The 16031-nt window shown below is 43.7% G+C and overlaps 1 protein-coding gene across 1 annotated transcript in view; it reads right to left on the reverse strand.

Moving 5' to 3' along the window:
* The window catches only part of LOC121279826 (coatomer subunit gamma-1), a 71731-nt gene extending 56641 nt beyond the window's left edge, over nucleotides 1–15090 (reverse strand). Inside the window, exons 1-2 of the mRNA XM_041191247.1 lie at nucleotides 14904–15090; nucleotides 1319–1371 (exon numbers count right to left, since the gene is read on the reverse strand). Coding sequence (XP_041047181.1) covers nucleotides 1319–1371; nucleotides 14904–14940 — 90 coding nt within the window. The 5' untranslated portion in view covers nucleotides 14941–15090. The remainder of the gene's footprint in view (nucleotides 1–1318; nucleotides 1372–14903) is intronic.
* Nucleotides 15091–16031: the final 941 nt, after the last annotated feature.

Here is a 16031-nt window from a genome sequence, read left to right on the forward strand (position 1 = left end):
CTGGGAATCAAGGGATATGGGGAGTGGGCGGGAAAATGGAGTTGAAGGCCAAGATCAGCCATGATTGTGTTGAACGGTGGAGCTGGCTCGATGGGCCGTGTGTCTGCTCCTGCTCCTATTTCTTATGTTCTTATAAACTCATTAGAAAGGAATAGAAGGAAATGTTTCTGGATGAAGTAGGCTGGGAGAAGGTTTCTGTGGGACATAAATACCAGCTTAGGCCAGCTGGGCCAAATGCCTGTTTCTGTGCTCTTTTTAAAAAGGCACTATTGGGATATGGGGTGCTGCTAGTAAGGCCAGTGTTTATTGCCCTTCCCTTACTGCCCCTGAGAAGGTGGTGGTTCACCACTTCCTTGAACCGCTGCAGTAGAATGCGGTGTAGGTACATCCACAGTGCTGTTAGGATTAGAGTTCCAGGATTTTGACCCAGCAACAGTGAAGGAACGGTGAGATAGATAGGTTCTTGATCTGAGATAGATAGGTTCTTGATAGGTAAGGGGATCAAAGGTTACAGGGAGAAGACGGGAGAATAGGGTTGAGAAACTTATCAGCCATGATTGAATGGCGGAGCAGACTCGATGGGCTGAATGGCCTAATTTCTGTCTCTATGTCTTATGGTCTTATATAGTTCCAAGTCAGGATCATGTGTGGGTTGGAGGGGAACTTGCAGGTGGTGGCATTCCCAAGCATCTGCTGCTCTTGTCCTTGGTGGGAGAGGTTGTGGATTTGGAAGTTGCATGTCAAGGGAGCCTTAGCAACCGGCTTCAGCGCATCTTATAGATGGTAAACACTGCTACCATCGTGGATCAGTGATGGAGGGAGTGAATGTTTAAGTTGGTGGATGGGTTGCCAATCAAATGGGCTGCTTTCTCCTGAATGTTGTCAAGCTTCAAATGTTGTTGGCTCTGCGCTCATCCAGGCAAGTGGAGGGTATCTCATCACACTCTTAACTTGTGCCTTGTAGATGGTCCTTAACAGGCAGTGCAGGCAGCTCACCCCAGCCTCTATAATCAAGTCAGACGGCCGTTGACCTGTGCGTGCCACTATCTCTGGTATTTTACTTCCTGTTGTCATTTCAATCGAGTTTCACTGGGAGGCTAGAGACCCAAGATCCTAACAACTGAAAGGGAAGGCTGCCAGCTCCAGGCATCCAGATAGACACACATTCCAGAGAGGGTTGCTGTATACTAATCCACCATAGGAACACTTGCTAACCTATAGCCTCCATGGGTCAGTATTGCTGAGGACAAAGTGGCATCCGACCAGCTGACCTGAATGGAAATAGCAACAATAGCATGGTACAGAAATCACTGCTCACCTCCTGCAGTACAGAACTCTTCTCCAGGTGCTGGAATGGGTTTGAGCCCCCACCTAGTGGAAACAAGAAGGAGTTTTATAAAAACCATCTAAACAGTAAACTCAGTAATGAACAACGGACATATAATGCCTTAATAACTGCCCATAAGAATATAAGAAATAGGAGTAGGCGTCTTGAGCCTGCTGCACCCTTCAATAAGATCGTGGATGAACTTCTACCTCAACTTCATTTTCCCCTCTATCCCCATATCTCTTCAGTGTCCAATCATCTATCAGGTCTCAATCTCAAATATACTCAACTACTGAGTATTCCTCTTCACTTCACAATGTAGATAAGGGAATGGAAGAACTAAGAAAGGAGATTAGGAGAGGTGCCTGAAAGCTGAGTCAAAAAGTTGAATCATGAAATGGTTTATTCATTGCAGGCAAAGGGAGGGGCCTTTACAAAAGAGACTGCAGTGATAAAGCAGGGCAAGTCTATTGAGGGATTTAAAGACAAGTACCCAATTTAAGGCACCAACAGAGTGAGGGTGGGAATGATGTGGAAGCAGGACTTATATGGGATGGGAGAGCATTTTGTGCCAGTTTACGAAAGAGCAGGTTGAAAGTCTAGAGATTCCAAACTTGTGGTTGAAGGTTTCAACAACACAGGGGATTGAGGTAGAAATGGAGACAGACAAATTTGCAGAGGTGTTAATGAAAACTTTTGATAATGAATGGCACGTGGACTCTGAAGCTCAGTTTAGGGTCAAATAGGACACCCAGATTTCATGGGACAAGGGAAGGGATGGGGTCAGCATGAAAAGAGTTTTACGTGGGGCAGAAGTTATGTCTTGAATTCTCCTCTGACATTCATTTCCCTCTGGCCTCCCAAACCCATGACCACTACCATCTAGAAGGACAAAGGCAGCAGATAGATGGGAACACCACCGCCTGGGAGTTCCCCTCCAAGTCACACACTATCCTGACTTGGAAATATATCGCTGTTCCTTCACTGTCACTGGGTCAAAATCCCAGAACTCCCCTCCTAACAGCACTGTGAGTGTACCTGCACCACAAGGACTGCAGGGGTTCAAGACAGCAGCTCACCACCACCTTCTCAAGGGCAACTAGGGATGGGCAATAAATGCTGGCCCAACCAGTGAAGCCCACATTCCGTGAATGAATTTTAAAAAAAAGTTGGAGAAAGTTGTGACTCATCTGTGCCTTGCTGCCACACAAATCAGACACTAAGATGTGGGGTTATCAGTAACTTGAGATATATGCGAATTAATGGGAATACACATTTAACCGTTCTACATGGCTCAATCTCCATAAAGACAACATCCTCAACAGCCCAGATAGAAGAAAGGAAAAGGGGTAACTATACTACAAGTATTATGTGGCATAGATAAAGTGACGTCAAAATAGTATTTCAAGTTAATTCAGGCCTATAATAGACAAAGACAAAAGCGAAATTTTGCGGATGCTGGAAATCTGAAACAAATCAGAAAATGCTGGAAAAACTCAGCAGGTTTAACAACATCTGTGGTGGAGGAAAAAAAGAGTTAACGTTTTGAGTCCATATGACTCTTCTTCAGAGCTAAAGAGAAGTAAAAATATGACAAAATTTATACTGTTTAAGGGGGATGGAGCAGGTGAAGCTGGGTAGAAGGCTAGTGATAGGTGGAGGCAAAAGAAAGATTGCCAGAGATGTTATGGACAAAAGGACAAAGGGGTGTTAATGGTTAACATATTGGCTAAAGGAGGTGCTGATAGTGGCATTAAGGTCAGAAAACAATGTGATAATAGCAGGACAAGGGTAAGCACTCTGGAAAGAACAACATGAACAAGTGACAGACAGCCCTTGTGAGGGCGGGGGGTGGAGGGGACGGTGATGGGAAAAAAGATTGAAATAGGATAAAAGGAAGGGATAAAACAATGAATAAAAATGAAAATAAATATAATATACAAATGATGTAAATTCAAATTTAAAGCTGATCTTAAAAATATCCTTACTCAAAGAGTGATAATCTCCCAGTTAAGATTACAGAATGAGTTCCAAATACAATTTCCAGGCTGAGGTGCAGAGCTGAAGGGAGTCATAGGGTCAGAGTTATACAGCACAGAAATAGGCCCTTCGGCCCACCGTGTCCGTGCCAGCCATCAAGCGCCTCTCTGTTCTAATCCCATTTTTCAGCACTTGGCTCATAGCCCTGTATGCTGTGGCGTTTCAAGTGCTTATCTAAATACTTCTCAAATGTTGTGAGTGTTCCTGCCTCTACCACCCTCTCAGTGTGTTCCAGATTCCAACCACCCTCTGGGTGAAAAAAAGTTTTCCTCAAATCCCCTCTAAACCTCCTGCCCCTTACCATAAATCTAAACCGCCCCCCCCTCCACCCCCGTTTATTGACACCTCTGTGAAGGGGAAAAGTTTCTTCATATGTACCCTATCTATGCCCCTCATAATTTGGCATACCTCTAGCAGGTCCCCCTTCAGCCCTCTCTGCTCTAAGGAAAACAACTCTAGCCTATCCAATTTCTCTTCATAGCTGAAACGCTCCAGCCCAGGGAACATTCTGGTGAATGTCCTCTGCAACCTCTCCAATACAATCACATCCTTCCTATAATGTGGCAACCAGAACTGCACACAGTACTCTAGCTGTGGCCTAACTAACGTTTATACGGTTCCAAGATAACCTCCCTGCTCTTATATTCTATGCCTTGGCTAATAAAGGTAAGTATTCCATATGCCTTCTTAACCACCTTATCTACCGTCTGCTGCTGCCCTCAGGGATCTGTGGACATGTACACCAAGGTCCCTCTGATCCTCTGCACTTCCTAGAGTCCTACCATTCATTGTGTATTCCCTTGCCGTGTTAGTCCTCCCAAAAATGCACCACCTCACACTTCTCAGGGTTAAGTTCCATTTGCCACTGCTCTGTGCATCTTAGCAGCCCATCTATATCAAATACTAAACATGTATGAGTTCAATGGGCCAAAATGCCTTTTCTCATCTTTGACAGTTCCTGTTTATTTTCCTGACTTTAAGAAAAACAAATTCAGATTGCATTCTAGTGCAATGGATGTTAAGTCAAATGAAGTAGGAAAGCAAGCATCAAACTTTTTCCTTAATACTAGAATTATTTACAGAATGCAACATTACATGTCAACTTCCTCCTTAACCAACACCCCATGTCCCAGCAGTCCCTCTTTATATGCCATTTCAAACAAAACCACTAATCATCAAAATAAACTAATAAAAGGGGGTGACAGCCTGATGGGGCACTGTAACAAGAACAAACTTTAAAAGAAACTTATATAATTAAATTAAAATGACATTTCTGGGGCTGAAGATGCACTCCAACAGTCTCTCTTTATATGTGCTCAAGGTACTTAATCAATCACTACCCTCCATCTGTATATCCTTAACTTTAAGAACATCATTAATATACCATTTGAACTAAAATGAAAAACATAAAGCTGGCTACTGCCATTTTCACATGCAATCTGTTCCTTCGCCTTATATTTATATAGCATCTTTTACAGGCTCAGGACTTCCCAAAATACTTTACAGTCAATTAATGTAGTCATTGTTGTAAACATGGCAGGCAGTTTTTACCCAGAAAGATCTCACAAGCAGCAATGCAGTAATGACCAGATAATTTTGTTGCAATGTTGATTGTGTATTTATTTCTTTCTCAAAAAGACCAGAGTTAAAATCCTTGGTTCCATTTCAGCGATGGGGATATGGGTAACAACTCCATCAAAGCACCTCTAACATAGTAAATCATCCCAAGGCACTTCACAGATGTATTATCAAACACATAGCCACAGAGAATCATCTGCTTACCTTCTCTTCCTGCTCGGTCATTGTTAGGTCCTGGGGGGGGGGGACGCCAAAGCTAACCATGGCCGAGCAAAAAGAAGGTCCTGCAAGTGCCTCTGACTAGTCCTCTGCTGCACTTCCTTGTTGGTGATGTTGTTTCAGCATGTGATGCCCAGGCTCTTACATAGGCAGCACTGGTGAAAGATGTCCAACTTACATGATACTTTGCTGTTCTCTTCTATGTCTCGCTGGCATAGGTTGCAGTTGGCACTACTATGGGCATGTAGAGTTGTAGCTTCCATGGCCGTGTTGATGGTGCTGGATTCCCAAACCCTATGGAGCCACTGGAAGATCGATACTACTTTTCCGATTCTTGTGTGGACCTCAATCTCTACGTCACCCTCCCTGGAGATGTTGCTTACCAAGAAGGGGAAGTAGTTGACGTCCTCAATGATCTGTTGCCCGATGGTGACGGGGAGGCCTTGTTGCCATCCAGTCATCATTGTCTTGGTCTTCTCACAGTTGATGCGTAGACCAACCTTTGCGCCTCTACTCTCAAGACTGGTGGTACATTCACATTGTGTAAAAACAAGAAAAATCTCAAGGATCTTCACAACCAATTGCAGAAGTGAAAACAAAGATGGGAACTGAGCGATTAGGAGAATAAAAAAGCTTGGGGAAAGTAAAGGGTGAGAGGGGTTCCAGACAATGTTCTGCCTCCACCACACCATAAACCCTGGTTATCATAGCACTGGACATTAAAGCTAAATGTGGCAAATAACATTTAGCCTCAATTAGCTCAATACTGGTCAGGGACCTCCTTATCAATAGTGCCAGCAGTGACACAGTTGGTAGCATCCTCACCTTTCAGTTAGAACGTTGTTGGTTCAGGTCTCACTTCAGAGATTTAGCACAGACATTTATGATTGACACTCCAGTGCTTTACTGAGGGAGGCACCATCTTTCAGATACAGCACTAAACGGAGGGCCATCCTGCTCTCTCAAGTAGGCCTAAAAGATTCTACGGCACTAGTTCAAAGAAGAGGTCAATACTTGTCTCCCAATTAGTGCCACCAGAAAGACAAGTTACTGTTACTATCATATTGTTTGTGGAGCTTGCAATTCACAAATTGACTGCCACATTTCCCTATATCACGTCAGTTCAAATCATTACAAAAGTAACATTGGCTGTGGGGTGCATTCAGATGTTCTGAGGCTGTGAAATGCATGTAATTTTGATAACCAGTAAAAGCAGACGTGTGGTTAGGTAAATCTTCAGACCAATCAGAATCCATTATTACTTCCTGTTTCACTTGCCAGCAGTATTCATTCTGGCACTGCTAACATTTTTAAAAAGTAGTTACTCAGGCTGGTAGATCACTCTGTACAAACAGCTAATGCCTTGTCACCTACTCAATGTCTGATGAAAGCTTGTTCACTGGAGCATGGCTGCCTTGGCATCCACACATTCAGCCAATCAGGAAAATGCTTCTATAACTAAAGAATGAACTCACACTTCTAATTATTGATTAAAAAAAGATTTTATTTTCGTAATAATCTCCAATCTTAAATATGCTGCATTTTGCCAGGGTACAGTTGTACAGGCTTTGGCAGATCTTAAGAATGCCATCCTTTTCATCGTGTGCATGGATTGATAGCAAATATTGATGGGTTGTTGAACCACAGAAGGAAGCACATCCCTGTTCCCTCCTAACATGCCACAGCAGAAGTCATTGAATGATCAGGCCAAAAATCTAGGCTACTTTTCCCGATCACTTAGGTGACTTACTTAGTCCACGGTCACTGGGACAAATTAAGCTTTTACGCTCAATGGCACCTATGTTCAAAAGTTAATTGCACCCTATCAATTCACTCACCACTGGTCCATCTTTCCCTGAAAATGAACCCTACTGTGCAAACTAAACATTGAACAAAGAGCTCACTAGAGTCTTAACCTAGTATAACTAGGATAGCAAGGACAATAGCAGGTAATATTAGACAGAAACCAGGTAGGAGGAAGGAAATATACAAAACTAAAACATTGCTGAAAAAAGAGACATGTTGCCTAAACTTTTTATCTTGCACTCATCAAGACAAATGCAAGAATGTCAAATGATCACAAAAATTTATATTACGGTTGAATGGTTGACAATTGGCCAAGGTGTAGTCATGGAGAAAGCAACAAGGAACTATAGGCTCCCTGGTAATTCAAAAAAGGTACAAGGCTTGAACATATTCCTTTTCTTTGCAGAGAACAGGCCCCTGCATGTCACTTCTAGCAATAATAAATTGGCCACATTACGAGCTTGACTGATTATTATCTTAAAAATCAAAAACAAGATAACACGGCTGTTTTGTAAGAAGAAAAAATCACAAATGCCAGAATTACCAAGCAACATCAGGAAAAGTGAATGAAGGCCGATGTATCTTTTCTTGTATGCTGACAGATCTCCTGTACATTTCCAGCACACGTTTAAAATATGGACTAGCTTTATCTTGAAAACCAAAAGAAGGATCCCATTTTGAATAGACTAGTCAGTGAGGTCAAGAGTGTTTGAATATTCAGGAGGGAACTGGAGAGATATTTGGCAGAGCAAGCAAGGTAGAGCAGTGTGTAGGTTATTTGAACTTTGAGACCAGCCAAGTAGACTTAGTGGTCTTTTCCAGTTGTGCACACCAAAATATTAGATATCAACACACTCACTGGGAACTCCTACAAATGTTTTCAAATCCCTAGAGACTCTCGACAAACACTGACAGAATTGGCCTATTATAAAAAGTAGCGCTAGCTGCCCAAACAAAAACTCTGCTCATGATTCCAAATTTTTATTAATTAGCATGCAACAAAATTAACTAATAGGTCAACAAATACAGAAAAATATGAAAAGCTGATTCTATATGGACAGGAATCCCACGGGCAGTCTGTATTCCCTTAAAAATTCTAAGTGGACCAGGATCCAAGCTTGAAAGTAGAGTATCAGCTGTTGCTCGGGAGTAGTACCCTCACCTCTGTCACTAGGAATTGCACCATAAAAGCTGCCAACTTGAGACATTAAACTGAGCCCCTTGCTTGCCCTAAAGTGGGCGTAAAAGATCCCACGATATTATTGAAGTAGAGCAGGGTATCTTAGCCTTGATATCTTAGCCACCATTTATCCCTCGAGCAACACCTAAAGCAGATAACCTGGTCATAAACAAAAACAGAAAATGCTGGAAAATCTCAGGTATGACAGCATCTGCGGAGAGAGAAACAGAGTTAACGATTTGATTCCAATATGACTCCTCCTTGGATGATCCGACCATTTATTTCATTGCTGTGCGCAAATTAGTTGCGTCACTTAGTACAACAAAATAATAACTGCACTTCAAAATTAGTGCACTTTGGGTCATCCTGAAGTGGTGAAAGGTACTATAGGAACGTAAGTCTTTCAGATGAAAGGTTACCCTTAACTCTTTCCTTCTCTGATGCTGCCAGACCTGCTGAGTATTTCCAAAACTTTGTTTTTATTTCAGATTTCTAGCATCCACAGTATCTTGCTTTTGTCTTTCTTTCTTTACATTACTCTTTTCAATACATTTGAGAAAACTTGAATTTACAATGTTCAAATATCAAATATTATTTAGTTAAGATTGTTAACTTATCAGATTCACCAAGATTAAGAATGCCGAGGGATGTCACACTTTAAACTGCTAAATTATGAAATACAACGCAACCAAACTAAAGACCAAGGATGAACCTCTGCTATTCAAACTATTTTACTCAGTTGAAGACTAACTCAAAAATCTTAAACTCCTGACATTTTCTAGGATGTCAACATCTGCCCAAACTGTAAAATTTATTCGGGGTCTCCAGCCCCATGAAAACTTTAAAAGAAAGTGAAATTTGTAAATTCCGAACAGCAAAAGCTCTGCTTATTTTGAAGACCCTGATTTTTTTTAAAGCAGTGCTGCTTGGACCAGGTAATTTGATAAATTACATATGAACATGCGAATTAGGTGGAGTAGGCTACTCGGCCCTTCAAGCCTGCTCCGCCATTCAATAATTCATGGCTGGTCTGCCTGGAACCTCAACTCCACGTTCCAGCCTACCCCTGATAACCTCCCTCCCCCCACTTATTAAGAATCTATCTACCTCTGCCTTAAAATTATTCAAAGGCTCTGCTTCTGCTACCTTTTGAGGAAAAGAGTTCCAAAGACTCATGACCCTCTTACAGAAGAAATTTCTCCTCATCTCTGCCCTAAGTGGGTGACCCCTTATTTTTCAACAAGGGTCACTAGTATTAATTCTCCCACAGCAAGAAACATCCTCTCCACATCCACCCTGTCAAGATCTTACATATTTCAATCAAGTTGCCTCTTACTCTTCTAAACTCCAGCAGATACAAGCCCAGCCTGTCCAACCTTTCCTCAGAAGGCAACCTGTCCATTCCAGGTATTAGTCTGGCAAACCTTCTCTGAACTGCTTCCAATGCATTTACATCCTTCCTTAAATAAGGAGACCAAAACTGTACACAATACTCCAGATGTGGTCTCACCAATGCCTTGTATAACTGAAGCATAACCTCTCTACTTTTGAAACAAAAACAGAAAATGCTGGAACAACTCAGCAGGTCTAGCAGCATCTGTGGAGAGAAAAACAGAGTTAATGTTTCAAGTCCGTATATTCTTCTTCAGAGCTTGAAGAGTCATATGGACTTGAAACATTAACTGTGTTTATCTCTCCACAGATGCTGAGACACCTGAGTTTTTCCCAGCTTTAATATAAAGTTCAGTTAAAGGGTCATGAGGACTCAAAACGTCAACTCTTTTCTTCTCCGCCGATGCTGCCAGACCTGCTGAGTTTTTCCAGATAATTCTGTTTTTGTTTTTCCCAGCATTTGCTGTTTTTGTTCCAGGTTTCCAGCATCCGCAGTATATTGCTTTTATCTCCCTACTTTTGTATTCAATTTCCCTCACAATAAATGATAACATTCTATTAGCTTTCTTAATTATTTGCTGAACCTGCATACTAACCCACGAGGACACCCAGAGCCTTCTTCATCTCAGAGCTCTCACCATTTAGATAATATGCTTCATTATTTTTCTACCAAAATGGACAATTTCACACATTCCCACATTACACTCCTTTTGCCAGGTCTTTGTCTAGTCACTTAACCTATCTGTATCCCTTTGTAGCCTCCTTGCGCCCTCTTCACATCTTACTATCCTACTTATCTTTGTCTCATCAGCAAATTTAGCAACAATGCCTTTGGTCCTTCTGTCTCAGCCATTTATATAAATTTTAAAAAGTTAAGGCCCCAGCACTGATTGCTGTGGCACACCACGCATTACATCCCGTCAACCAGAAAAATATCCATTTATGCCTACCCTCTGTTTCCCGTTAGCTAGCCAATCTTCATGGTGAAAGAGGAGATAGTTCAGACACTTAAAGGGTTTAAAATTGCTGAGGAGGTGGTAATGGATAGGCTGCTTGCACTTAAAGTTGGGAAAGCACCAGGACCAAATGAGACATATTCAAGGGCACTGAGGAAAGCGAAAGTGGAAATTGCAGAGTCATTGGCCACTTTTCCAATCTTCCTTAAACTCGGGTGCTGTCAGAGGACTGGAGAATTGCAAATGTTACACCCTTGCTCAAAAAAGAGCATAAAGATAAACTGACTGGCCTGTAGTTGCTGGGTTTAACTTCAATAGTGAGGAAGCTTTTAGAAATGATAATTCTGGACAAAATTAATAGTCATTTGAACAAATGCAGGTTAATTAAGGAAGCCAGCACAGATTTGTTGTGTTTAACTAACTTGTGAGTTTTTTGATGAAGTATCAGAGGCAGTTGATAAGGGTAATTTTTTTATGTGGTTAACATGGACTTCCAAAGACATCTAACAAAGTGCTATCCAACAGACTTCTGAGCAAAGTTACAGCTCATGGAATAAAAGGGGCAGTAGCAACATGGATATGAAACTGACTGAGTGACAGGAAACAAAGAACAGTGGTTTACTTGTTTTTCAGACAGGAGGAAGATTTATGGTGGAATTCCTCAGGGATCAGTGTTAGGATCCCTGTTCATCACGATGTATATAAATAATCTAAACCTTGGTGTACAGGGCACAATTTCAAAATTTGCAGACGATACAAAATTAGGAAATATTGTGAATTGTTAGGAGAGTAGTTTTTTTTATTCATTCAGGGGATGTGGGTTTCAGTGGCTGGGCCATCATTTATTGCCCATCCCTATTTGTCCTTGAGAAGGTGGTGGGGAGGTGCCTTCTTGAACCGCTGCAGTCCGTGAGGTGTAGGCACACCCACAGTGCTGTTAGGGAGGGAGTTCCAGGATTTTGACCCAGCAAACGTGAAGGAACAGCGATATATTTCCAAGTCAGGATGGTGAGTGACTTGGAGGGGGACTTCCAGCTGATGGTGTTCCCATCTATTTCCTGCTCTTGTCCTTCTAGTTGGTAGTAGTCTTGGGTTTGGAGGGTGTTGTCGAAGAAGCCTTGGTGAATTCCTGCAGTGCACTTTGTACATGGTACACACTGATGCTACTGTGCGTCGGTGGTGGAGGGAGTGAATATTTCTGGATGTGGTACCAATCAAGCGGGCTGCTTTGTCCTGGATGGTGTCAAGCTTCTTGAGTGTTGTTGGAGTTGCACTCATCCAGGCAAGTGGGGAGTATTCCATCTCATTCCTGACTTGTGTCTTGTAGATGGTGGACAGGCTTTGGGGAACCAGTTGCTGAGTTATTTGGCGGGTCCAATTCAGTTTCTGGTCAATGGTAACCCCCAGGATGTTGATAGTGGGGGATTCAGTGATGGTAATGCCATTGAACATCAAGGGGCAATGGTTATAGATTCTCTCTTGTTGGGGATGGTCACTGGCTGGCACTTGTGTGGCGCAAATGTTACTTGCCACTTGTCAGTCCACAGTACTGCTAGGGAGGGAGTTCCAGGATTTTGACCCAGCGAAGAAAAATTGTCCAGGTCTTGCTGCATTTGGACACGGATTGCTTCAGTATCTGAGGAGTCAAGAATGATGAACATTGTGCAACCATCAATGAACATCCCCACTTCTGACCTTATGTTGGAAGGAAGGTCATTGATGAAGCAGCTGAAGATGGTTGGGCCAAGGACACTACCCTGCGGAACTCCTGCAGCGATGTCCTGGGGCTGAGATGACTGACCTCCAAGAACTACAACCATCTTTCTTTGTGTTAAGTATGCCAGCAGAGTTTTCCCCCTGATTCCCATTGACTCCAGTTTTGCTAGGGCTCCCTGATGCCACACTCTGTCAAACACAGCCTTGATGTCGGGGGCAGTCACTCTCACCTCACCACAGGACTTCAGCTCTTTTGTCCATGTCTGAACCAAGGCTGTAATGTGGTCAGGAGCTGAGTGGCCCTGGCGGAACCCAAACTGGGCATCAGCAAGCAGGTTATTGCTAAGCAAGTGTTGCATGATAGCACTGTTGATAAACCCCTTCCACTACTTTACTGATGATCGAGAGTAGGCTGAAGGAGCGGTAATTGGCAGGGTTGGATTTGTCCTGCTTTTTGTGGACAGGACATACCTAGGCAATTTTCCACAAAGCCGGGTACATGCCAGTGTTGTAGCTGTACTGGAACAGCTTGGCTAGGGGCACGGCAAGTTTTGGAGCACAAGTCTTCAGCACTATTGCCAGAATACTGTCAGGGCTCATAGCCTTTGCAGTATCCAGTGCCTTCAGCCGTTTCTTGACATCATGTGGGGTGAACTGAATTGGCTGAAGACTGGAGTCCGTGATGCTGGGGACTTCCAGAGGAGGCTGAGATGGATCATCCACTTGGCCCTTCTGGCTGCAGATTGTAGCAAATGCTTCAGCCTTTTCTTTTGCACTGATGTGCTGGACTCCTCAGTCATTGAGGATGGGGATATTTGTGGAGCCTCCTTCTCCAGTGAGTTATTGAATTGTCCACCACCATTCACGGCTGGATGTGGCAGGACTGTGCTTCAAAAGGACAGAGCTTGTTGAATGAGTGGAAAGTGGCAGATGAAATTTAATGCAGAGAAGTGCAAAGTGATTCATTTTACTAGGAAGAAGATGGAATGACTTTATCAAATAATGTACAATTCGAAAAGGGGTATAGGAGAAGAGGGCCCTGGGTGTATATGTGCATAAATCTTTGAAGGCAGCATGATAAATTGAGAATACAGTCAATAAATCTTACAGCATTTTCGACTGAATCAATTGGGGTATATATTACAAAGGCAAGGAAGTTCAATTAAAACTGGCTCAGCCTCAGCTGCAGTATTGTTTCCTGTTCTGTGCACCACACTTTAGGGAGGATGTGAAAGCATTAGAGAGGGTGCAGAAAAAATTCATGAGGATGTTTCCAGGGATGAAGAACTTCAGTTACATAGATATAGCAGAGAAGTTGAGGCTGTTTCACCTTGGAGAACAGAAGATTGAGAAGAGATTTGATAGAAGTATTCAAAATCATGAGGTGTCTGGACAGGGTAAATAGGGAGCAACTGTTCCTATTGGTGGAAGGATCGAGAATGAGGTGGCACAGATTTAAGGTAATTGGTAAAAGAAGTAATGGCGACTTGATAAAAAAACTTTTTCAACCAGTGAGCGTTAGAAATTGGAATGCACTTCCTGAGAGTGTGGTGGAGGCAGGTTCAATTGAAGCATTCAAGAGGGAATTGGATTACTCTCTAAAAAGAATATTTTGGGCTATGGGTAGAAGATGGGGAAATGACACTAGGTGAACTGCAGACTCCTCAAGGACATGACAGGTTGAATGGCTTCCTTCTGTGCTATAATCTGTGATTCCAACCTTTTCCTGTCCTGGCAAACTGTATCATATTCTCAGGTGTCACCAGAAAAAGGAGTGAGCTGTAAATATATTTACTGAAATGTTTTAACCCCAAAGAATCACAGGAGGAAGCTATTCAGCCCATCTTGTCCATACTGGCTCCCCATGAAGCAATGCAGTCAGTCCTGCTTGTCCGCTCAATCCCCGTAGCCCTGCAGGTTTTTTTTCCACCAAGCGCCCATCTGATTTCCTTTAGAATTCATTCATCCTTTCCACTTCCAGCACGGGTGGCGAGTTCCAGGTCATTACCATTCACTGTGTAAAAACTGTGTTCTCTCACATTTCCCAGGCACCTCTCACCTAAGATCTTAAATGTGTTTCCTAGGCCTTATACCATCAGCAAATGGGAGGAGTGTTGTTGTTACAATCATTAAGGGCAGAGGAGGTCATTCAGCCCATGCTAGTTCTTTGAAAAATAATCTGATTTGACCCACTAACATTTTCTTTCTCCATTAGCCTGCAAATTTTTACTTTTCAGATTCTCGTTCCCCGTTTTCTGTTTCTCTTTGTAAGTGATTATTATCGATGGATTTGATTTGTTCTTGCCTACGGAACATTCCTTTTTATCTAAGTCTGCGACAATCTTGTACACCTCTGTCCAATCTTCCCTCAGTCTCGGTTACTCCAAGGAGAACAACTCCAGCCTTTGCCAACCTAACCCTGTAACTAAAATCCCCCGGTCCCTGGAACCATTCTGATAAGTCTCCTCTGCACTCTCATTATATTCAAGGCTGAGATAGGCAGATTCCTAGTTTTCAGCCCTCCTGACTATTTAATAACTAGGTCTTTGAGTGAGACTTTAAGCACCTGAAATGACTGCTCCTGCTCCACATCAGTAACTTGCCCACCAGCCTGACTTGGTCCACAGGCTGCTGCTACCATAGTAACCAGTGGAGGCCCGGCAGCTCATCCATCCTGACAGCAACTTACCAGACTCCTCGTCCTTTTTGTCGAACTTTTTCAGCATCTTTCCCACCCTGGGGTTTTATCGGTCGATCTCAAAGGCACTCAGAGCCTCCGGTGTTTCCAGAAACGTCTCTAAATCTGCCTGGTCCCTGGCCTCTCAAACCCTCCAGCTCATACTTCCGGTCCCAGTCCCTTCACTTCCTGCCAACCAGTCACATCGACACGTCATTAACATGGCCAGCCTCCCCCCCCCCCCCCCCCTGCCCATGCCCGATGCCGAGTCCCGGGCATGCGCAGGACCAACCTCGCTCGCCCCGCCCCGCCCACTCCGCGCGCGTCAGAAGCCCAGCCGCGGAGCCCCTCCGTCTGCGCATGCGCGGGACAGGCCTCTTCCCGGGGAAGGACGCCCGGAGTCAGACCTCGGTGCGCGTGCGCATTGTGCATTCAGGCTGGGACGACCAAGCCTGAACCGAAAGCCGCCCATAGACAGGAGGATCCAGGGTTGGTGTTGTGGTGCACCCACAGTGCAACTTCATCCCAGCAATGAAAAGGCCATTGGGTCCAATTAGTCCGTGAGAATCATAGAATGGTTGCAGCGCAGAAAGAGGCCATTCAGCCCACAGTGTTCCTGCCAGCTCTCTGCCAAAGGAACTCATCCAGTGCCACTCCACTGCTTCCTCCCCATAGCACTGCAGGGTTTCTATTCTCTTCTTTGGTCTCCTTCCTTAAGGGAGGATATACTTGCATTAGGAGCAGTGCAGAGAAGATTCAGGAGGCTGATCCCTGGGATGAAGGGGTTGTCCTTTGAGGCTAGGTTGGGCAGAGAGATTCTAACCCTCACCCCTTGACGTCCAATGGCATTACTTTCACTGAATCCCCCCCACTATCAACATCCTGGGGGTTAGCATTGACCAGAAATTGGACTAGCCATGTAAATACTGCAGCTACAAGAGCAGGTCAGAGGCTAGTGAGTAAATCACCTCCTGACTCCCCAAAGACTGTGCACCACCTACAAGGAACAAGTCAAGACAGTGATGGAGTACTCCCCTGGTTACCTGGATAAGTGTACCAACAACACGAATGAAGCTCAATGCCATCCAGGATAAAGCAGCCCACTTGATTTTACCCCATCCACAAACATTCACTCCCTCC

This window comes from Carcharodon carcharias, chromosome 7 (assembly GCF_017639515.1).
Source record: "Carcharodon carcharias isolate sCarCar2 chromosome 7, sCarCar2.pri, whole genome shotgun sequence".
NCBI lineage: Eukaryota > Metazoa > Chordata > Chondrichthyes > Lamniformes > Lamnidae > Carcharodon > Carcharodon carcharias.